This window comes from Triturus cristatus, chromosome 2_2 (assembly GCF_964204655.1).
Source record: "Triturus cristatus chromosome 2_2, aTriCri1.1, whole genome shotgun sequence".
In the NCBI taxonomy this organism is placed as follows: Eukaryota; Metazoa; Chordata; class Amphibia; order Caudata; family Salamandridae; genus Triturus; species Triturus cristatus.
The window spans coordinates 843,206,169-843,229,490 of record NC_140582.1 but is presented as its reverse complement, the minus strand read 5'-3'; the positions used below and the strand labels follow the sequence as shown (position 1 = coordinate 843,229,490).

Sequence of the window (23,322 nt, the reverse complement as noted above, 5' to 3'; positions counted from 1 at the left end):
TCTAGTCAAGTCATGGTTGTTATACCACTTTCTTGCTGTGTATTGTGCTATTTACTGTCGTTCTAGTGATTTAATACTTTGTACTTTGTTCTCTAATCTCATAAAGAGGTTAGTAGAGAGTGTTTAGCAATAAATTAATTTTTTTAAATATATATTTCTTGTGTGGTTCTCCCTTCATTTGGTCATTCAGGACGTTCTGATCTGGTAAAACAAGCTGTTTTACATTCCTTCGAGACTTAGCCTGAAGGCTGCTCTCCATAGCTACCACTAGGATAGCTTTCAATAAAGGTTGTCTTTAACCTAATCATCAATAAGGGCTGTTTGGACTGGTGCAATTTGCCCACTTTAATTAGTGAGTCAGCATATACCAGGCCTACTTCTCACACCCTACCGTTTCACCACAAAGGGCAGTTAATGCGCATGAAGAGCATACATTTCTGGAAGACCATCATTTAGGTGAAAGAGCAGGAAGTTGGTAGAAGATGAACATTTTTTCCCTACTCGCAGAGTGCTTCTACTGCTCAGTATCATGCTGTGCTGTACTTTGTTTTGTAATCCTGGTGCACTGACTCTGTTTTATGCAAATCTGTGCATAAAAAAATAAAGCTCTGCTCGGCTGTTCCTGTAGAATAATGGAATCTTTCAGAAAAATAACTGACTGCATATGACAAATATCATCTTTTGGAATACACAAGCATTGGCAAAGCCAGTCCATAAAACCTAGTGGCTGTGCTATTCCGTTTTCTCCTTAGATGGGCCATCTTTAAATGTAATTTGTTAAATTAGAAAAAATGCATTTAAGATGCCTGATGTGCACGTGCCGCCACCTTGGAATGGGCAAACCAATTTACAATAGCCGTTAATGCGATGAGGCCTCCATAATCTGTAAGGGGGGGAAGAGGACTCTGAGTGGGGAGTGGTAATGGGAGAATAAAGAGAGTGCAGTGAGAGACGAGGTGGAGCGGGGAGACAGAAGAGTCCCTCACATCACTGTAAAGCAAGGTCTGACAACAGCTGTGGAAGGCTAAATAATCCAATTAGAATTGTGCAACTGAGTCTTGTAGGGGGACAAACGCAAGATTAAGGACGAAGGCATTGACCCTGAAGTAGGGAAGTGAAGTAGACCACAAAGTCATCCAGTGATGAACAAGGGTCTGACAAAAAGACCACTCTAGGAATGTTTTAATGTATTGAAATCAATGGACCTCCAACACACAACTGAAGCTGTTTGTAGCCAAGCCCTTAAAGTGTGCAATCCAACATTGTTTGTGAATGTTAAACTAGGAAACATAAACACAAAAGATAGTAGGCTATGTTGATGCCAGTGGCAGCTGAAGAGATCTGGCATTTATTATAGCCAATATCAGGTGCTTAGAGACTATTAAATGATGACAAGGAGAGTCTGATGTTGCTCCCACACATTCACTTCTTTTTTTAAAGCACTTTGAAAACAGAAAGCTTCTTTTCCTTTCAAGGTTTTTAAAGAGACATATATAATGCATAGAATAATGTTTAAGCATGTTTGACACTCAAGAAATCCAACACCAAATTATAACCAATTTATAACAATAGAGTATATTTCTATGAATTCATGAGTACCAAAACGAATAAGATCCATCAGAGGGTTTTGGGGAAGAAACCATAAATCAGGACTTTTCACTTAACCGCGAACACGCATTGGTAAATTTAACAAATGCTTTGGCAAGTTGGTATGCAGTTACTTAAAGTTGCTTTGTGTGACCAACTCCGACAGGGAGCCAGGACCCGCAAGGTCAAGAGAAACAGTTACCTCTTCAAGGAAAGCAGTCTTCAGTCCAGTTCCAGAGTCAGTGGCCCCTTGTCATTGCCTTCTATAGAATGGTCCTGATGCAAGGGATACAGGATGCTGAAGATGCTCAGTAATGCTCAGCAGTTGATGGGGGACTTCCTGGGGCTACTCCTTGGTCCTGGTTGGGTGATCCTGGCCACAGGAGTCGATGTTCCTTGAAGTCCTCTTGGGGTCAACTGAAATGCAGTCACCCCTGTGCTACCAGACGCCCAGCACAGGGAATTCAGCAGTTTTCTTCTTTTGGTGGTAATTCTCATTCTGGGCGACCACTCTGAGAACTCTCTTTTGAACATCGTTTCCTGGTCTACTGAGCTGCACAGCATCGACGAGTGGTGATCCCGTGATTTAGGCTTCTTCAGCTTTTGTGGCCACGTTCTGTGAACAGGAAGTCAGCCAACTGAGTTTTGGGGAGTCTGCTTCTGGCTGGGGTTGCGGACAACTACACAAGCAGGACACAGCAGGTACAGTTCTTTCCTTCACTAGCTCAAGGAGTAGCAGGAGCAGTCTAACCTCAGTACAGCCTCTTCTACACTGGTTCCAGAGTCCGTCGGTCAGTCCTTTTTCGGTCCTTTTCTCCAGTCAAGCGAGATCTGAGTTCCTGGTGCTATGGGTGGCTCATTTATGCCCAGAAAGAGTCCTCGGGGGAGGCCCTGGTTCCTAGCCAATAGGCTATTTGGTTCCCTCCCACCTGATGACAACTTCTTGTGAAATGTGATATCTAGCTATCCCAGAGTGCTCTATCCTGCCCACTCCCAAGATAGCGAGACCCTTGTCTCAGTGTGAGGAGCTTGGTAGCCCACCCTTGACGTGTGGCTACCGTAGGGCTACACACCCACAGAAAAAACTGTCGGGCCCCCTCTTTGCCCCCATTGCCAGCCTACCTGCCTACACAGTACAGCAGCCCCTCTTGAGTGTGATCCCCATTTACCTTTAAAAGGTGGCTTCTGCTGGGAAGCTCATTTTTTGGGCTAACACTCAGTGCGGCTTCCTTCCTTGAGGATGTAAGAACTTGAACGTGCATGGCTCGTGCACTGGAAAATAAACATGCACTCTTCTGCTGTACAACCTAATACTGGCTTAGTCATGGTAACTAAAGCAAACCTAAATTAAGCATTATTATTTTTATATGAAAATACACTACTACACCTGAGACTAGTGATTACCTTAGCCAAATCCTCTCTCGAGGCGTTTTGCTTGCTTGCTTCTGAAACAGGAGATTTCCCAGTCTTTCAATGTGCCATTCTCTGGATGAATAATTGCTTTTAGTGTAGTCATTGGTCATTCGTCTTGGAGTGATTAATCTCTGAATCCTATTTTGTAGATCATTTTCCTTTTAATTTTAAGATATTAATTTTGTGGAATCTAATATAAATCTCCGATTTCTCTTGTTTTTATGGAAGGAGAATCCTGCCAGACCTACTTTTAATACTTTTTATTAAACCTTGTTATGAGTGCTAATAATAGTAATGTATTTGTCTAGTTTAATAGTCTTGAAAAATGTTGTTCATCGGAGGCACCCGCATAACTTTGCTTCCCTCATGCCTTCCATTTCTTATAACAAATTTGGCATTAACTGATGTTTTGTCTTGCTTTCAACTTAACTCTCACCCTTAAGCATACCTGTGTCTTCCGGACCTATTTGGATTTCTAATGTTTTTGTTTTGCTATCATTACCTCGAAATGTTTATATCCCGGATGTTATATAAATAAAAAAGACCTACTACTTTTCTAACTGTTCAGTACCTCTGCAAGGCTGGAGTAGTGAGGCAGAGCCAGTGACCTGTGCTTGCCAGACTTGACACTGTACTAGCAGACTTTATGTAGTCCATTCAGCCACTGCCTCAAAGAAAGACTGTAAAACATTTCTGAGCTTGTTGCTTTGACAGCTTGCTTACACATGCAATGCCTATAAAAGGAAGAAATGGTTCATAATAGTCCTGAAAAAGCATTGCAATTTAGTTAGAAGAGCGCCACCTCTTGAGGAGGAGATTTGCTTTCAAACAGTATCGGAATTTCTGATTTGTGCCTTCAAACCAAGAGTCCATATGATTTATAGGTTGCGCCTGCACAGCGCTTGCTCTGGGCTTGTGAAATCTGTTGTATTCAATATATCTTAAAAGGGGCCTACATCCGCCTTCCCTTCTTATTGGTCCATGTGTTTGTGTCAATTTTGCTTTTACTCCTTTCAATTGCTTGTAGGCGTTTTTAGGTCTCGCCTGACCCAGCGCAAGCGCTGGTCTGGCGAGGCTTTTTGAGAGGGCTCCAAAAAGTGCTACCAGGCCAGCCTAGAGCTACAGTGCATGTGTGCGAGCGCGCGCGCGCCGCGCTTGACCGCAATTACTTTCACTTTTGCGCCTGCACGGCCACTTTGATGTTTGATCGCGATTGCCATAGCCAATAGGTCTCACTTTTGGGACCTTATAAGTATTTAGTTATGCAACTGTTGCATTGCTAAACACTTATAAGGTCTAAAAGGCGAGACCTATTGGCTATGCCAATGCTTGTTTCATTTGTTCCTTGTGTGTTTCTCTCTTATCAGGCTCCCGGGGCCCAAATTCTCCAGTTCTCATCCGCTCGCTTTGATTGGAACTTCTTTTTTTTTTAGCTTAAGGCTGCACAGCATTTATTTGCTTTGTCTGCACGCATTTGAAGCGTCCTTGTTGTTGTTTTCCCACATTGTGTCAGCACTTAACAGCTGTGTTATTAATTTATTTTTTGATGTTCCGTGACTAAGCAACTACTTCTTCTCCACAGCGCTGCTAAAGCTGTAACCTAGCCTTTGGCATCGCTGCATTTCCCTTCGCTGCATTTCCCATGGCAGATAGGCTAGTCTGTAACAAAATGGGTCTAATATGTGAGTGAGATCTCACGTTTCTCCAAGATGAGCCGCTTTAAAAACAAGCATTGGCATAGCCAATAGGTTTTGCCCTTGGGACCTTATAAGTGGTTAGTCGTGCAGCACATTATGCTGGGTAGGCTCAGACAATTCCAGCATGGAAAGTTGTGTTGAAAAGAAAGCTGAGGCAGGCTGGAGGTGTCGCACTGGCACAGCGCCACGTGCAGTTACAACCTGCATGGGAGAGGGAAAGTTGGGAGGGGCAAGGAAGTTGGGTAGAGACAGGAAATGACTAAACTATGAGGGTGAGAGACAGCAGGAGGTGTTACTGGTGGACAAGATGGGAATGAAAGAGCTAAGGGACAGCAAGTGGGGCAGATATCACTGCAGATGTAGGGTTGTTTGGAGCAGTAAGACTAGTTTAGCACATAGTTGACACGTCCCTGATTGCATGTGTGTTTTTATCAATGCATTCAGGGCCTCCTGTTTAATTATTCCCAGATATTTATTGCTGGACCACAAGTACCAGGATTTAAAGAGGCAACAGAGATCGGAAGTGTTACTCACACTCACTTTACACAAGAGAATATGAAAACTGTAGGGAAGGTCGGCAACATGATAAGGCCCACAGGGGAAATACAATTGTGCGGCTGCTGGCTTCTCCACACAAATTTGAATTTACTGCACTTGCCACATAATCCATCATATACCGAATAAAGTGCACATTTTAATAGAAAAAAATGTGGCAAGCTAAAAACACCGTGCCCAGAGCACTTCATGGAAACTAACCGGTCTCCTTCGGCAACAGATTTAATAAGGTTTAAAAAAGGTGACAAGTTGCACAGATAATGTAAACATCCCAGTCGATGGACCAGAGCGGGAAATAGATATTTTTTTTTTATTTCCGCATTAACGCAAATTCATGTTCAAATCAAAGACACCTTTCTTAGAGTTTCAGATATTTAAAGGGAAGGCTAACAAATACAAGGTTTCTCTTTTTAAGGTCACATGTCTGGAGTCCTAAAGTGTCTCCTAGCGAGACACTTGCATGCTAAATAAGAAACGTACTGTAATCTTTGTTCTGCTCGCCGATTTAAATGGAGTAATTAATTGCTAAATATTTTCCTTTCCTTATCATTTATTCAATAGTGCTGAATTAATTGCACCCCACTTCCACATAATTCCTGATGCTATGTACATGGGGAAGGTAGGTGATCATGTCAAAGAAACAGGCGGGTGAGGGGAGGGACACACGGTAAAAAGAGAAAAGAACAGAGGAAGTGAAGCAGGTCAGGTTACCCTAACACTAAGTTACAGAGTAAGGGACACGTGAAGCAGAGCTGCCATGCGTGACCCCATGACTGCAAGCAGGTGTCACACATGACATGACAGCTTTAATAACTATAGCGAAGAATCTCTCACACACTAAGGTATGGGAAGGTGCGTGAGGGACCCTCACACTGCTGTACAGAGAGTGAGAGAACCAATGGAGGGGCTCCGCTCACTGAGATTATTGAGGGTGGCAAGGTGTTGGGGAGGGGGGGGGGGAGTCTTCGGCCCGAAAGGGCGGGGGGGGGGACACGAGTATATATTCCCACGTTAAGGTGACAACCCCAGGCTTATTCATGTGCAGGGGGGGGGGGGTAGGGGTAATGTTACCAGATGATGTCATGCCTCCAGGGACATGGGCTTTTATTTGGAACAAAGTGCTTTCTGGGAGTTTTAGTCCTTGTTCATCTCAATTGAACCAACTGTAACTGTGATTCTAGCTCACAAGCATGTTGAAAAGTTGGCCTAGAATATGTTGGCCCATATGACATGAATTGGTCTGGTAACTTCATAGGAGGGTCCCCTGAAGCTAAGGCTCGAAAGGATGCCTGATGATGCCCCTCACCCACTGAGGTAAGAGGGAGGCAGGCAGGCAAAGGACTCCTCACACTGAGGTGATGCAGGTGGGGCCACCATAAAGAGAAAGTAGGTAGGCCCATGAAGAGCACCTTTGAATGTGGGGACCCAAGTGGGGCCTCTAAACTGGGGTGTAAGAGAGGGAGGGGAAGGGCTCTTTCGCCCGACATACAGAGGATGAAGGTGGGTTTGACCCTGAGGGAAAGGAGAGAGGGGCCAGTGCGTACTCTAAACTCTGAGCACCTGGCGGTGGTACTCACCCTGGCACTCACCTCCTTCCCGGATGTGGTCCCCAGAGCTGCACCTGGAGCCCTCTGGGGCCCGTGTTGTTGAAGGCCCCGGGGGCGTGCCGCACGCCGAGGAGGGCCGGCTGATGTTAGGGAGGGCTCGTCTATGCTGGGGCCCGGGTCGGGGCGAGGAGATGTTTGCGGGCCCTCTGCTCGCTGTCTGAGGGCTCGTCTGTGCGGGGCCCCGGGTCAGGCCATGGAGATGGGCAGGCATGGCGTATTCTGTGAAGGAGCACGTTTAGAGATAGGGGCGCTTCATTATTAAATCACACAAGCAAAGGCCAATACAATGTGTGGGAGGAGTCAGACCCACACAGAGAAGTTTGGAGTGCTCACAAGAAGCCTCCCATAGAGCAGCACATGCACGCTACGCTAGGCTCGACCTAAACAGTGACACTTTTCTTTCCTCTGTTCTGCTCGGATGCGCAAGCCGTGAGTGTGTCGGTGATTCATGAGTTGCTTGGCAGCTGACTGCTGTCAGCTGGTAGCTTTACACACAATGGAGAACAGACTCAACATGTTTCCGATTGGCCTCATTATTTTTAAAGGCTGTGGTACCACATTTGTAACCTTGCTGTAAATATGCCACGTTGTCACTGGAAAAGCAGAACCCTCGGCCAGGTGGGAAAACTGCAGGCTCTCAGACTTGACAAAAGCAAAGTGAATGTGCACCCGTAGGCGGGTGCGATGTCACAGCTGCCACTGAACTGTCATGGCCTGTTTTTTGTTGTTGTTTTGTTTACAATATCACCGGCATCGTAATTACATGTACCTTTTGTGAATTCATGCCAATGTTGATCTTGTTTCCTACTCTAGGATTTTTGACTGTCTTTAAGCAATTCCATTCATATTCCTGTCACTGATGCCAGCTGAGTGCCAGTCCCGTACCTCTTTTGTGAGGTGGTACTACATCTGTCTTTCTTGGTGTTCAGGACTGGTCCCTGCTAGACCAGGGGTACTCACAAACTTTCTGTCGGGGGCCAAAATTACAGTGTGGTTAGTGGCCAAGGGCCGCACTGGTAGGGGTGGAGTCAGTGGGGGCGGGATCAGCGGGGGCGGAGCTAGAGTAAAAAAAAAACCTTTCTAAACATTAGACAATGCTGTATTTCACAATCAGATACAACTACAAAGAGCACATTTTGATAATACATTTTTATTTGAAGGCATTTAGTGAAAGTAGAACAGCAAGTACAAAGGCAAACATAATGGGGGAAAAGTCTTTCCCAAGGCGCAGAGTTTATCCACTAATTTTACATTTCATGTCCGCAATTAACTTCTTGTATTCTGGAACCTTTTCAGAGAGTGCAAGTCTCATGAGGTGATCCAGATGTGCATCAGTCAGTTTGTTTCTTAGTTTATTTTTTATAGCACCCATTGTAGAAAAGGAATACTCGCATACAAATGTGGAGCCAAACATGCAAAGTATTCTCTGTGCCAAGGTAAAAAGAAGAGGGAATTTTTCAGGTGGCACACTTTGCCAGAAATCTTCTGGTTCCTTCCCCAAGAAAGAGGACTCGAGCACAGAGCTGAATTGCATGTTAATTAGTTCCATCTCAGCTTGTGCCCTTTTCAAACCAAGAAGTTCAACAGCTTCAAGATTCCTTGCACTAACCATCCATGGATTTTCTATAAGCCTGAAAAGTGGGGTGAGAATTCTGAACTGAGAAAATCGCCTCTCAATGTCCCCAGACATTTCCTCCAGATAAGTACACAGATTGAGACTGAACAACATTTCCTGAGCTTTTTCAACCCTCTGTGTTAAAGCCTGCAACTTAGGAAAGTGTGTGAGATCACCATCGTTCATCTGCTCTCGGAACAGCTCGAGTTTACTTTCGAAGGAGTATATGGCACTCATCATTGAGGACACAAGTTTCTGTCTACCTTGAAGTGCCAGATTGAGTGTGTGGAGATGTGAGAAGATGTCACACAGAAAATGGAGCATGGTGAGCCATTGCAAGTCATATAATTCTGGGAAGGACTGCACTCAGCTGATTACAAATTGTTCAATTTCTGGAAGCAAACTAATAAATCTTTCTAGCACTCTACCTTTGCTCAACCACCTAACCTCAGTATGCAACAACAGATCTGCATATTCACTTTCCGCATCCCTCAGCAATAATTTAAATCGTCTGTGGTTGAGTGCTGTTGCTCGAATATAATTAACAATTTTAACGACTTGCTTCATAACATCATTTAGTTGCCCTTGTTTTATTTTCGCTCATAATGCTTCCTGATGGATTATACAATGATAATCAATTAAAGTGGATGATTGAAGTTTTTTTCTTAACAGAGCTACAAAGCCCTTCTCATGTCCAATCATGGAGGGTGCCCCATCTGTAGTGATACTTACAAGATTGTTCAATGGCAGGTGATGAGACTCAAAGAAATGACACATGCTGGCCAATACATCCTCTCCTCTTGTGTGACCATGCAATGGCAAAAGGCAGAGAAGCTCTTCCTTTGGAATGATTCCTTGTTCCAAATACCTCACCCAAATCATTAACTGTGCCACATCACCTACATCTGTTGACTCAACCACAGCAATGCTAAAGAAAGGGGACAGCTTGACTGCATTGATGACCTGTGCTAGAACATTGTCACCCATTGACTCGATTCGACGTGTGCATGTGGAATCTGACAGTTGCAATGCACCAATTTCCTTCATAATGTTTGATTTATTAGGATAGTTGGCAAATAAAATGTCTGCTGCCGAGAGAAAACACTTCTTAACCAGCTCTGCTTCTGCAAATGGCCTTTTATGTTTGGCTGGTAAGTAACAAATTTGGAAGGATGCCTCGGTTGCTGCCTCGGATTCTTTCATCTGGCACAGAAAGAGCTTTTGTTAGGATAGAAGGGCTTCCTTCAGTGATGCCACCTTCGCAGAACGCAGTTTGGAGTTCAGTGGAAAGTTTGCAGTGTATCCAGAGTACCGCGTTTTGTAGTGCCGTTCCAGATTATACCTCTTTAGCACATTTACTTTCTCTTTGCAAAGCAAACAAGTGGCTTTTTCTTTTGGGCATTCCACAAACAAGTACTCTTCTTCCCATGCTTCCTGGAAGGTCCGGTGTTCGCTCTGGATCGATCTGGGCCGTTTGCAAGGCTTGGAAACTGGACTGTAGGCCATTGCGGTGGAATCTGATTTTCCACCCGACAGCACCCTACGACTGATAAACCGACACACCCCACGACCGATACTGCGTCACGACCGATGGACCAACACCACTTCTCGCAACAGATCTGTGAGCAACATCAAAGTAATGTTTTGTTTAAACATACAACATAATGGGTAAACCTGCACATGTCATTCAATAGGGATTTGAAATAAATGGCATGCACACACGTATCTAAAGCCCACGTTCACGCGCAGGTATCTTGGTGCTAAATAACAGATGTTTGTTGCTACCCAACTCATTTTATCGACCTCAGATGGATGAAGGGCAGGACCCGCCGGGATTTGAACTTGTGACCATGAGGTAGAACGCAGGCCCCTGCAGTAGACAAGGGAAGGGCCCTGGTTTCAGGTGGGGATTAGTATGGTATGCAGTTTCTGTCATCAGTACTTCTCACACCTTTCCCCACAAGAGCAGTTTAAACATGCATGAGAAAATATCCTAGTTTTCAAGTACTATGAGTAACCCTGCACTAGACAAAACACCATCTCTCTCTACTAAGAACAGTAATCACTGGAATTAGCAAGACATTTTTATTGATGCCCAAAAATGTTGGAGGCCAGGAAGGAGGCAGCAAGTGCTTTTAAAACCATATTATACTTACAAACACTTCAGCAGCTCTGCCCATAGCACAACATCCTCTCCCCCACTGATCACCATACTGCCCCACTTAGAGAAACTTGCAGTGCACTGACCCGCTATAAACACCTGGATGTGACTCAATTCTAATTACGCACCAGACAAGAGCAATATGCTGCCTAAAAAAATTAACATCCTAGAAAAAGCAAACACTCATAGGGAATGCAAGATCAGTAGTCAAAACTAGTCCTAAAATATCCAAGACCATTTTTCTGGAAGGTCCACAAATTCAGACAGAAAACAAAGCCCCTTTCACCCACCTCCCATTTTCCGTGTCAAAAAGATGGTAAATACCTAAACGATTTCAGAATTAAAGCATCAAAGAAGCACTTTAGGGTAAACTGCTGCGGGGAGTAACCCTGCTATAGCACAACACAAAAAAGAGAAGTTTGGATGCAGCTCTTTGATGACCGTTCATAGGTCACTGTCCTATGTTAGGATAGTAACTTCTGAACTGCAAGTAACACAAGTATATCTGTGACAAAGGCAGTAACCCACTGAGCTATTCCCATAAAATTCAGTTTATCCGCATTTAAAAACGACCAACAGACAAATGGTTGCTCTGCAGCAGGATCATAAATCACCAGTTATCTGATTTTTTTTTTTTCATTGTTGTGCATCGATGGCAGATTTACTGCGAGGGCCAAGGCTCATGTTTGGGTGGGCAAGCATTGGCCTGGCTTCAGAGTGCTCATACAAAGGGGCATATATTATATTTGCATGCACACATTCAACCCAAAATGTGAGCGTTGCCAAATTGGAGTGGGGGTGGTTAGCATAGAGAAGTCGTGTATGAACTGACTGCATATAGACGATTTAAAAGGGAATGTAATAGCATGCTGATTGGTTGTAGTTGTCAAATGTAAAATAGCCCCTCGCGCATTCTGAAGAAAGCACTTTCCCAGGGCCAGTGATTTGCCAAATAGCCATTGGCTATTATTGAGAGTCAAGTCAACTCTATGCATATTTTAAAGAATTGTTACCAATACGCTATTTTCAAGAGTCCTTATGAAGCGATGCCAGACGTAAAAGTAGCAGTGCCCTCTGCAAACCTGGTGAGGGGAACCTAGGATTTGGGTATCGCACAGAGGTACATTGGCCTTAGGTTGAATGGTCCACGGGAAGAGGGCAACCATGCACCTATGTTACGCCCATGTACAGAAAGGGGTAAACTCCTGGGGCGAACATGCACCAGACGTGCAGGAGTAGGACACCATACACAGCCACAAGACCAGGAATACACACATCGATGGCACAAGAAGTCACTGGGGATGCACCAACAGCCAGGCATTCTTTAAAGTCGTATGCAGTGCTTAATTCGTAAAAAGAACAGTAAATGCCAGGGCCCTTCTCAAAAGGTCACCGCAGCTTGGACCATTCATCGCCCCTGCCAGCGCTGCCATTATCAACACAAAAGCATCACACTTGTGAGTGACAATTCGAATTATTAGAGGTTACCCAAAGCTTAAAACCGGCCTAGATTGACTGGTACTGTTAATTATTTTAATGTATATTGAATCATGAAACACTCGTCCATGTGCGCATCTGAAAAATAAACATACAGTGCCACTATGTGGCGGACTGTCATGCGTGTCGGCATAGAGAATTAAGTGCCAATGCTGAATACCTGCAAACAAGGGCTCAAATTGAGCACAGTGGCCAGCCCCTTAAACTATGAAGTGTCTCAGAAGCAGCGAAGGAAGCCAGGCAGGCAGGCACGTGCTGTGCGGGCTTTCAGATGGATTGGAAAAGCGGTAACTGCTGCTTAGTTGAACCTGGCTGACACCAATAGGAGCTACACGTATAGTAAAATGACAATTATATAGTGCATTGTGCTTTATAAATCTACTACGTAGCCAACGCCCACCCTTGAAATTAGGACTCCATAAATAGAAGCGGTTTTATGTACAGAGCTGAGTAGTGGGCTCAATGCAGCACTGCCTTGCACGCAAAGCATACGCACATACACAATATACACAGACACACAACCTCATGGATACGCACACATACATTCCCAAAACACAGACATACCTATGCAGGTACGTACACGGAGTGGGGAGTGCACCTTCTTGGCCGCGAGCCACCATGCCCATGATATATTCTGACACCACGGAACCTGCTGAGCTCAAACTGTCACCACGGGCACAGCGTAATCCCGAAGGAAGAGCGTTAAACATTTACAAAGCAGCGCGTGCGGGAGGGACTGAGAGGCAGCAATGAGGTGGAACGTTTCACAAAAGAATAAAGATAAACAAACATACCTGGGCAGGCGCTACTGTGAAGGTTCTCCGGGGCTGGAAGGACGTCGTGACAACAGGGGCACAGGAAGCTCACCAAAAGGTCCTTTAAAAGTCCGCTGTAACTAGCGCTAGTTACAGCTGACTTTTAAAGGGCCTGAGCTTCGTGTGACGTCAGAGGCAGGCAGGCCAATCAGAGGCAAGCAGTAAGCAGAGACGATGGCCGCAGGAGGAAACGTTGTGAATACGTATTAAAGCGTATTCACAACGTTTGCTCCTGCGGCCATCTTCCCTGCTTACTCCAGAGAAGTGTACTATAATCGATTAAGGTCCGCGGGCCGCAAAGGAAGGCCGGGCGGGCCGCACTATGAGTAACCCTGTGCTAGACCAAATACATTAGTTTAGGATGCTTCCTAGTCTTCTTCAAGCTTCTTTTAATATTAAAGGGCCTGTCCGTCTCTTTTTTTAGGTCTCGCCTGGCGTGTTTTGTTGTATTTTCTGTAAAGGGCTTTAAACCCCGCCCCTCTTTTCCATTGGCCGGCGTCACCGTTTATGCTAAACAGTGACCATCCATTGGAAAAGAGCTGTTCATGTCGTTTTCCTTCGGCTTTTTGAACCGTCCCATTTGGACGGGCTTGTCTGCCTTCCGTGCGTCGCGAAAGCTTTCTTGTCTTTATGGGGCCATGTGTTTAAACACATGGCCCCATAAAGACAAGAAAGCTTTCACCACGGACGAAAGTGAAAGCGGACCGTGCTTGTTTAGGACTTGTGCCCTGGTGCAGCTGGTGAGCAGCCTGATCCGTACGGCAAGGAGAGGCGGCTCTACGTAACGCAGCTCACTTTACAGCACCCTCCCTTCTTCACCTGGCGCAGTGTCCTCGGTGGTGCGGGAGTACGTTTTAATTCTAAACAAAATATATTTTCCGTGTATCATATCGGCATTGTGACTTCAGATTTTTGTTATTCAGTAAACGAATTATTGCCAATCTTGGGCAATTATGTATTTATTTTTGGGGGAGTTTTATGTAGCGTCAACTCGACACGAAGGAATTGGAGTGCTTTATACGAGCACCAGTTGCGTTACAGATGGACATATTCATTTTAGTTAGGCATGGGGAGACTAAGTGAATTGCCCAGAATCACAGGATGTTTGAGCGTCTCTGCTGAGACTCGAACCCGATTCCCCTGCTTCGAGGTCGTTTGTGTGGGTGAACAGGCCAAGGATGCGAGGGTCCTGCACCTGAGACGAACCGGCAAAACACTGCACAGAGAGGTACAGAGAGTACAAGCACCCATCCAGTCATAAACAATTAAACACAAGTACAGATGCCAGTTGGAGTGGCCGGCAGCGTGGGTCGAGCTGCACTCATGGAATGGGCAGGGCGTCCCATTCTCTGCTGGGGACAGAGTGAGCGGAGGTGGGTGGAGGGGGGGGGGGGGGCGGATTTAGGCTCCCTGGGGGTATGGGCGGGTTGTCACCAAACACGTGTTCTCTATTTTTCACAAGTTTTAAGAGAGCTCTCCGAGTCTACTTGGTTACTTCAGTGTGCTAAGTGAGAGACAGGGCAGTGATCCCCTAATGTGCTCTTCAAATACCTCCTCACATTGCGGGCGGCTGTGGAGCAGTGAACACCATTTCCTTTAAAAAGCCATTGTCTCAGTGAGTGCCACAATAATAAAGGACACGCCTTTTATACCTGAAACACACAACCCCAGGGATGCCGTGTGTTACTGCAAAAAAAAACAGGAGGCTCCATGCCAGAATAACCCTGCTACAAGACACATTCAACCGTGTCCCTTTCAAGCGTTACGGCCAGAGCTGCCACTTTGAAACTGGGGATCCAGGTTCGAGTCTTGTCATTGATTCAGCAGCTTTCGATTCTGAGCAAATTAATTGATAACTCCCCACCTCAGAAAAACTGAATGTGCCCTTGTGTAATGTAACCTGCTTCTGACTGCAACAGTTCGACAGGAAATGTCTGGAAATGTACTTGTGTGTTCTCTAACATTGCTCCCAGTGGGAGCCATTTTGCGGATCAGTGTTGAACTGTGTGTCCTAATTGGGTGTGTGCTGCAATGTACAAAGAGAGATAAAATAAATAAATAAACAAACAATCAATCAAACAAATACGAAACGCGCGAGATGCACATCCGCCAGCGGTGTATTCTATGTAACCAGTGCGCATTATTACATTTAAAGGCGCTCTTTGTGGGGCTCCAGTTTTCTAGTTCTAAATGGTTTACAACAAACCCAGCTACGTCAGGTGGGGCTTTGACAGGTACGGAAATACCGCAGCATGTAGTTGATTCCATTTGTACATTGGGACTGCTTTTAATGCCCAATGATGTCTGTTGGTTCTAGTTGCCACCTTGATGTAATACGCATACTTTATATTGTGTTTTTTACCGGTACAACATTTGTGGTTTGGAATAAAACACATAGAAGCCCCAGTTGGATGCACATCAAAAGGATGGCATGAAATGTCTACTAGGTTTAATTACATCTGACCAGGTACTTCAGAATTTGAAGCAAACTTTGAGCCCCAACAGATCTATAGGGGGCAGCAGCCATTTTATGGCGATTAGAGACTTTCCATTGAATCATACAACAGACCCCCCTTTTCTTTCTAAATATTACTCTATATTTTCATTGGGAACTTTTACCAGGACATTTATTTCTATCGCAAAAAACGTATTGAAACAACGGAGTTTAATTAGTATTGATTCAAACTTATACAAAGCCTCGAAGACCTTGGACCTTCTGCAGTAACATTGTTGAGATAATAAAAACTGAAAACCGTTAATAATAACAGTAGTAGCAAGTACATTTATTTATAGCACTGATTGCCACAGATTTGTCGTTTCAATAAGCTGCAACCAGGGCTTTAAGTGGGCCGGGTCTCACCGGTGCTGAGCACTGGCAGTTTTTTAAGGCTGGCTTTGAAACAAGGGGTCTATCGGGCTCTGTTTTGTTCCCTGGCATGGGCGGTCTGTTTTTTTCGGACTGCAGACAGCAAGCACATCATTAGCACTGCTCACACTGCTCACTTCTCACCAGTGGAGAAGTTACAGCATGCCGTCATGCCAGTGAAGGGAAATCCTTTAAAGAGTCATTTTCTCTCTGGATTTCCCTTCTGTTTTTGAAACTCAATAGCAGCAACATTGTCGTGGTGTCACCAGGGCTTTAAGTGGAAGAGTTTTCAATATTGTATACAAGCCATAGTTGCTGCTTACTTATCTTATACAACTAACAACCATTGACCAAGCCAATAGCCCTGACTTGTTGTAGGTATGATTTTTTTTGGTTGTATCATATATCTGGATGCAATGAAACCGCAAAATACAAGTCGGGCGACACACTAAGCTAAGTACGGATTTTTAGCTGACGTGTTTTTAAAGGTAGAGGCAATGGCTGAGGTAGAGGCAATGGCTAGATATTTGCAGGATCTGCATCACGACACATTAAGGAAGATCGTGAAGGGTAGGTGCGGACATCGCAAATACTAGAGGTGTCAAGATTATTTGTTGCATGCCTCCCAGTAACACCGCACACCCAAATCAACCCCTTCTGACACTACTCATCTCTTCACCTTATTGTATGCATACCACATCCCCCACATCCTCCATCGCTTCCACATTTAGGGTTTCTGCAATCTTCAAACAAGTATTGAAAATGCAATAGGTCTTGCCTTTGATTAAGTTAAAGCCATTTGCTTTGCTAATGGTATTGTATAGCAAAGCAAATGGCTTTAACTTAATAAAAGGCGAGACCTATTGCATTTTTAATGCTTGTTTCTCTGTTTTTTTAGCTGGGCAGCCATTTCTAACAGCTCTCTCCGCGAATCTCAGTCCTGACCTGCCGTGGAGCCCACACTGTCAGTAACAGAGATTGCCCAACAAAAGCATTGCCTTTTTGATCTACAGCACCTGGAGCTGGGCGAGCCAGCAGATTAATGCGTAAAGCTTATCTGTCCGCCTCAGTAGGCCTTACCAGCAACATAGGACATGTAGATTGTCATGTAACAATATAATAAAACCTCAAATGTTTTACCCGCGGGTGCTTGTCACTTCATTCAGCACATTGGATTGTTTCACCGCACTGAGTGACCTTTTACAATAGGTGTATTTCTAAATATGAATTTGAAACGTTAATTGCGCCCCTTCCCCACCCACACGGCTCTGAAGAGGATGCCATCAGTGAACCAAGTGACGAGACAGTTGTCATTTACCTTACTTGTTGTGTCTGTTGTTATTACAAGTGGTGTAATGTTAGACTATATTCTAGAGAATTGAGTGAGTGTATGCAAGGATAACGCTATCTAATATTATAAGTGCTTTTGTTTCGTAGTGCTTGAGCCATAGTCCTCCCACCCTTGAAAGCTCGAGAATGTTCTAATTTCTGCAGTTTCGACAGATCCTCTGCTAGAATACTTGGAAATACAATTTTCACCTAATTTGAGCCTTTAAGGGACTCAAAAAAGGTAGCTCCCCCTCCACTTGATCAAAGGCTTTCTCCAAATAGGAAAGCTCTACCGTCAGTTCAGAGGAGTCCCTTGAGATCCATAGTAGGTGAGAGAGTTTGCGAAGGTAGTGTCTGGAGGATCTACCACAAATTAATTCCACTTGGGACTTTAGGATTAGACAAGGAATGACCATTCATACTCTGCTTCCTAAAATATTTGCTAAGATCTTATTTTTTTAAAATATAATTCTTTCTATTGGGCATTTGAACACAATACAAAACCTTTGCATACAGTGTATTGAGAATCACAGCACTTTCAGTGACACCAGATTTTCCAGATCTTAATTCCGTAAGACAGAGTGGATGGGAAATAGAACTTAAATTCCAATAAAAGAGGATGTAATATCGTCATGTCTATATTTGTGAGCATTCGCCTTACTAACTCCATATTTTAGCATGTTTTTTTAAAGCCTCATGCCTTTCCTACCAGTTCTTCCCTTTCCGCACAGAAGTCCATGCCCCTAGTCCACTCACCCGGGTTGGGGGCATCTACGTCTCTTCAAATCAATCATCAATCAAGCCTATAGCAATGAAGGATTGTGCATGGCATGATCCACCCTTTCCCTCCAGGTTCCCCAGTAGTAACATTTTAGGGCCTAGCTCTACCTACCTCAATTCCCACTAACTTACCCAAGAAAGTGCATATGTTGCGCTAGTATCCATCTGCCACAAGCAGCGCCAGATCATGCGGAGAGATGCCCATCAGGGCATCTAATGCAGCTTGGGTCTTGTGATTTCCATGCAACAAAGCTGTTGTACTGTAGTAGTATCTATGAAGATGTTTGAATTGTGGAAGGTGCAGATGTAAAGATATTGCCTGGGTCCTTGGTGCCTTCTTAGCCTTTATCCACTCTTCATCTTCAGGCCGTCCCAGAGTTCCCAGGTATGTCTCACCCTCAGTAAGGGAGCAGGCGCATTAGCCACAAGTGATCTATAAAGTCGTGATACACCTTTTCTTCCCAATCTTTTCACATTTAGTTTGCCTCCAAGGGATTATATTATTGTCTGCCTCTAGTTTACTGCCACAGAATCATAGAGGATGTCTCAGTTGGAAGATAACCAAAACGTTGTGGGGTTTCTTTGAAACGAGAAATCAACTGTCAAGTACTAAGATGTAGGAGAATTATACAACCATACAAGAATATAATGATCTACCTCGCCAAAGTATTGTGAGTGGATCAGATCTAGAACAGTAAAACATCAAACATAAACAAAATATTATAGATAGTGTGCAGAACCATTTTAGTTTCTTAAAAGTGAAGAGGAGGTAGAGGGAAAGAAGAAAGAGAAGAAGAGAAAGAAAAAAGAAGGAAAAGCAGAAATCGATCATAATATATATGATAACATATCATTACAATCATCTCTTTAGTATCTAAGCTTTCAAATATAATGATAATTACCTCATGGAGGAACCTTGGCGATGCTAACAGGTTTGGAAGAGGTAGCAGTTTTAAATAAGTAAGTTGTAAATGGAAGCCAAAATCAAATCTTTTTTTAATCAGGAGGGGAAGTGTAGTGGCATAAGCTCTAACGTATGGTGGTGACATAAATTCCACCAGGCAATGAAAGTAATTGTTGAAGTATCCTTCCAATTGGACGTAATAACTTGTAAGGCCAAAGCTAACAATAGACCAGTGAATTTCCCAGTTGTCTTTTGAGAATGCCAGAGGGGGGAAGAACCATCCAAAAAAGATGTACACTATTAAATGTAATGTTTGTAGATAAAATGGTATTAATTCTATCCAAAATGAGAGACCAAAAGCTTTTAAATCGGACACTCGAAAAACATGTGAAGGAAATCGCTATTCTCTTGGGCACAAGACCAGCAATTAGTGTGTGTAATGAGGTGACACCTATAAAGATGTGTTGGAGTATAATACCACTAATGTAGAAGAAAAATAAACTTTGAGTAGTAGCAGGAAAACGGGAAGTAGTGTGTATCTTGGCCCAAATTGTATCCCAGGTGCGTTGGGAAAATTCTTGATGGAAGTCAAGCTCCCATTGTATTTCCGTTTTGGATTGAAGTCTGGTATCCTGAGGGAGACATAGACGTTTATACATATAGGACACCGTAACGTGTGTGGAGAAGTCAAAGGAAGTAGAAGTAGGAGAAAGATGAGATGATGTGGAAGAGACATGCAAAAAACCTGGGCCGCATAATTGGCTCAAACACCGTATTTAGATTGAATGTCTTTAAATTTTAGCACAGAATTGTTGGAAATAATATGGTCAATGACTATTATTCCTTTATCGATTCATTACCTCCGAAAAAGAGCTTGATTGTTTAATTTAATCTGTTTAATATATCATAATGGAGTTTGTAAAAATATTTTAAGTGGGGTAATAGATTGGTGCAAAAAAAAATTTAAGTGGAGAATTAGATTGGTGCAATAGGGAAGTGACAATGGAAAAGAAATTCAAATATAAAGGTGTATAAAAAAAAAAGCTCTAGGGGCTTGAGAAATGTGAACCGACTCGTCAAATGAGGACGGGAGAGTTTGGGTTCGTTCTAGGCGACCCCAGACTGTAGGATCATCTGAAGAATGAGAAGAGGGAGAGCTCCAAACTTGCTTAAGAGAGAAAGCAGAATGATAATGTTGTAGATGGGGAAAATTAACCCCTCCATTATTCTTAGGCTGTTGGAGCCTTAACAAAGAGATTCTAGGTTTGTGTTTGTTCCATAAAAAAGATATAAGTAAATGATTAATAGACTTAATAAAACTAAGAGGGAGCTTGACCGGGAGCATAGACAGGTAAAAGTTGATTTGTAACATCATCATTTTAATAGTGGCTAATCTCCCCCACCAAGACAGATTAGGAGGAGACCATTAAGGGACATATTAGATTTTCTTTCCTTAATCTGATCTAAATTAAATTGGATCGAATCTTTTAAAGTATTAGAGTAAAGAATGCCTAGACATTTAATGGGCTTAGAATTCCAGACTAACCCTGTATTATGAAACATGGCAGGATGACAATACTTATTTAATGGCAATACCTCTGACTTCTCTATATTACGTTTATATCCTGAGACTAAAGAATACTTGTCCAAAAGAGAAAAGAAGGCTGTAAACGTGGTTTGTTGGTTGGACACATAAAGTAAAATATCATCTGCATAAGAGGTGAATTTCACTTCAATTTGTTTGTATTTAAATCCAGAAAAGGCAGGCAACCTGCAAATTTTCTCTAGAAAAGGTTCTAAGGCTAAAATTAAAAGGAGGGATAAAGGGCAAGGAAGAGGTGTGGCGCTGAGACCAGGGCGACTGATCCCGGAATCTGGGGATCACGGTTCAATCCCCGGCGCCAGTGGCAGATCAGCCCAGCACCATGTGACTCTGGGCAATAGCTTGCTTAATCTTCCCGACGTCCCCCAGCGCCTAGAGACCCTTACGGGTGATTGTTTGCGCTTTACAAATGTGGATATTATTATTATTGTCAGGTTCCTTGATAAAGGGGAAAATAAGAGGACTGTTTGCCATTAACCAAAATAGAAGTAGAGGGTTGAGTGTATTAAAGATAAATGTAACTAATAATACGAGAACCAAACCCATACCATTTCAAGGTGCTAAACATGTAATCCCAACTGACTTGATCAAAGGCTTTTTCAGCATCTAGAGTTATAGCAGCATATGGTATATCAGATTTGGACGCCATATGGATTATATTGAGAAAAGTTCTGGAATTATCAGAGACCCTTGACAAATACTGATTGGTGAATGTCAATCAAGTCTGGAACAACCTCCGTAATAAGTAAAGCGAGAGCCTTAGCGAATATATTGCAGTCCGTGTTAATAAGAGAAATAGACCTATTATTCCCGCACTGTGATAGATCTTTACCCTTCTTGGGAAGTAAGCAAAGCATAGCTTGAGAAAAAGTTCCCTGTGCACATTGTTGTGTGATAAAGTGGAAATTAAAAGTAAAAGTTTTGGAAGCAAAAGATGGGAGAAATGTGCAAAAATTGGACAGAAAACCCATCGGGACAAGGAGCCTTATCTTTAGGAAGTTGAGATAGTGCATGTTTAAGTTCTTTTTCTGTTATCTCAGTATCTAAGATAGAAAAGTCAGATGTACGATCCGAAGATTGGGGGATAGAGTGAAAAAAAGTGTCTAATTGATCAGTTGTAGGAGAGAATTCTGAAGAATATAATTTAGTATAATATAGTAAAAAACAATCTAATATTTTAGTGTCGCTAGTACCAGCCCACCCCCTGAAATCTACCCCACCTCCCCCCGCCCCAGCCCACCTACCCCCTCGGTCTGAAAACTGCCCCTTTCCTATCCCTTGACCTGAGCCTAAAACTCCCGACCCCCCTCAGCCCTGAAAACCACCCCAACCCTGAAAACTACCCACAACCCATACAAGCTAACCCCCAAAACCCAACTTACTTCACCGCATCACACCTCATCCATACCTTCCTCTTCCTGCTTCAGCCAGCCAGCTAATGGACCGCGCATATGCCTTAACCACGCCTATGCGTGATTAAGGCATATGCTTGGTTGAGGCAAGCGTGGTTATGTTTGCGATGTCGGGACACACATGCCTGAGGCTGCAGTGTTCCGACTGTTTCCCACAGCGGAGACCACGTAATTTCAATAATTGTGCTTAAAGCCCCAGGTTGGTGAAGGGTGGACAAATACAGCTCAGTTTTTGCATTTGGTACCGAAAGCATCCATTTTGACTGGAAGTGGTAATTCATGGTACCTCGTTGCTTTTTTCAATTTCTTTATGTTCACATTACCAACTTTTATAGTGTTTGAATGATTACTGCTTTGTTACGTTTTACACTAACTGTCCTCTGTTACTTGAAAATGTTTAGTTAAAGCAGTCTTGAAGAAGAGGGACTATGGTGCTAAGTACACGAAGAACAACTTTATCACTGGAGTGAGAGCAATGAATGAGTTCTGCCTTAAAGCCAGGTAGGCATATTAACTTCAAATTGTGGGACTCGCTTAATACATTTGCAGCTAAAAATAAACCAATACCAATGACGTTTTTCGACACTTGTTTATATTTGTTGGTTCCACCTATTACATTAATTCTGTATTTTTAATTGAAAGAGCAAAATTACTTTTGTGTTGCGAAATAATTGCAAATATTTCCCATGAATTTCTTTCCAGTGGTACACCAATAGAATATCTATTTTTAGTGGGATGCTGTTTTAACAAAAATTAACAAAGTCGATCAGACAATCACCCATATCACCCATGCCAGTGTCCATGCTCGCAAACCAATATACATACAGATACACATGGACCAACAGGCAACAGTTATAACACTCACTTGGAAGATATACGTGGAAGTATTGTTGCAAACAACGGTGTGTGAATAGCACGTACATAGATGGGTGGGTGTTTAGAGGAGTAGGGTTGATGAGTGGGTGAATGGTCTCGCTTCTTCCACTCTTATTATCCATTCCACTGTGACCCATTTACAAGATGCCCCAGTCCTCCCTCCTCTACTCTAGGATGAGAAGATAACAGATTCCTACTTCTCTAGCCCAGAAATCGCCATGGTTATTCCTTGCTTTGTGGGAAGTAATAGGTGATATTTTTTGTAGGAATTAACAGGTTGCTAACTGCTGTGGTCTTAGAGGTATGATTTACTCACCCCAAAAGGAGAGATTGCTGAACATAACGTCTTGCCATTATCTGAATAGCATGGACGGTAAAAAGTGAATCACTGCGGCACATGGACGGTGCCTGGCAGTTTACATTTGTAGCTCTTTGAGAAGGTAAAACTACTGCATCGTTCTTGGAGTCCGCAGTGCAGACAGTTCTTTGCACGAAGTTAACTATGATACAACCTTTAGCAGCCTCATCAGTGGACAACCACATGAAGATACTTCGTCTTCCAATTCCCATTGATGACTAGATATTGTTTTTACTCAACATATGGT

General features: G+C 43.4%; 1 protein-coding gene across 4 annotated transcripts in view; it reads left to right on the top strand.

The window, feature by feature from the left end:
- SLC30A9 (solute carrier family 30 member 9) overlaps window positions 1-23,322 on the top strand; it is an 800,207-nt gene that overhangs the window by 119,118 nt on the left and 657,767 nt on the right. For all 4 annotated transcript variants that reach the window (XR_014978192.1, XR_014978191.1, XM_085642175.1 and 1 more), the window contains exon 4: window positions 22,243-22,342. Coding sequence is in view for 2 of the 4 variants with exons in the window: in XM_085642175.1 (XP_085498301.1) it covers window positions 22,243-22,342 (100 nt within the window). In the remaining 2 variants the exon portion in view is untranslated. The remainder of the gene's footprint in view (window positions 1-22,242; window positions 22,343-23,322) is intronic.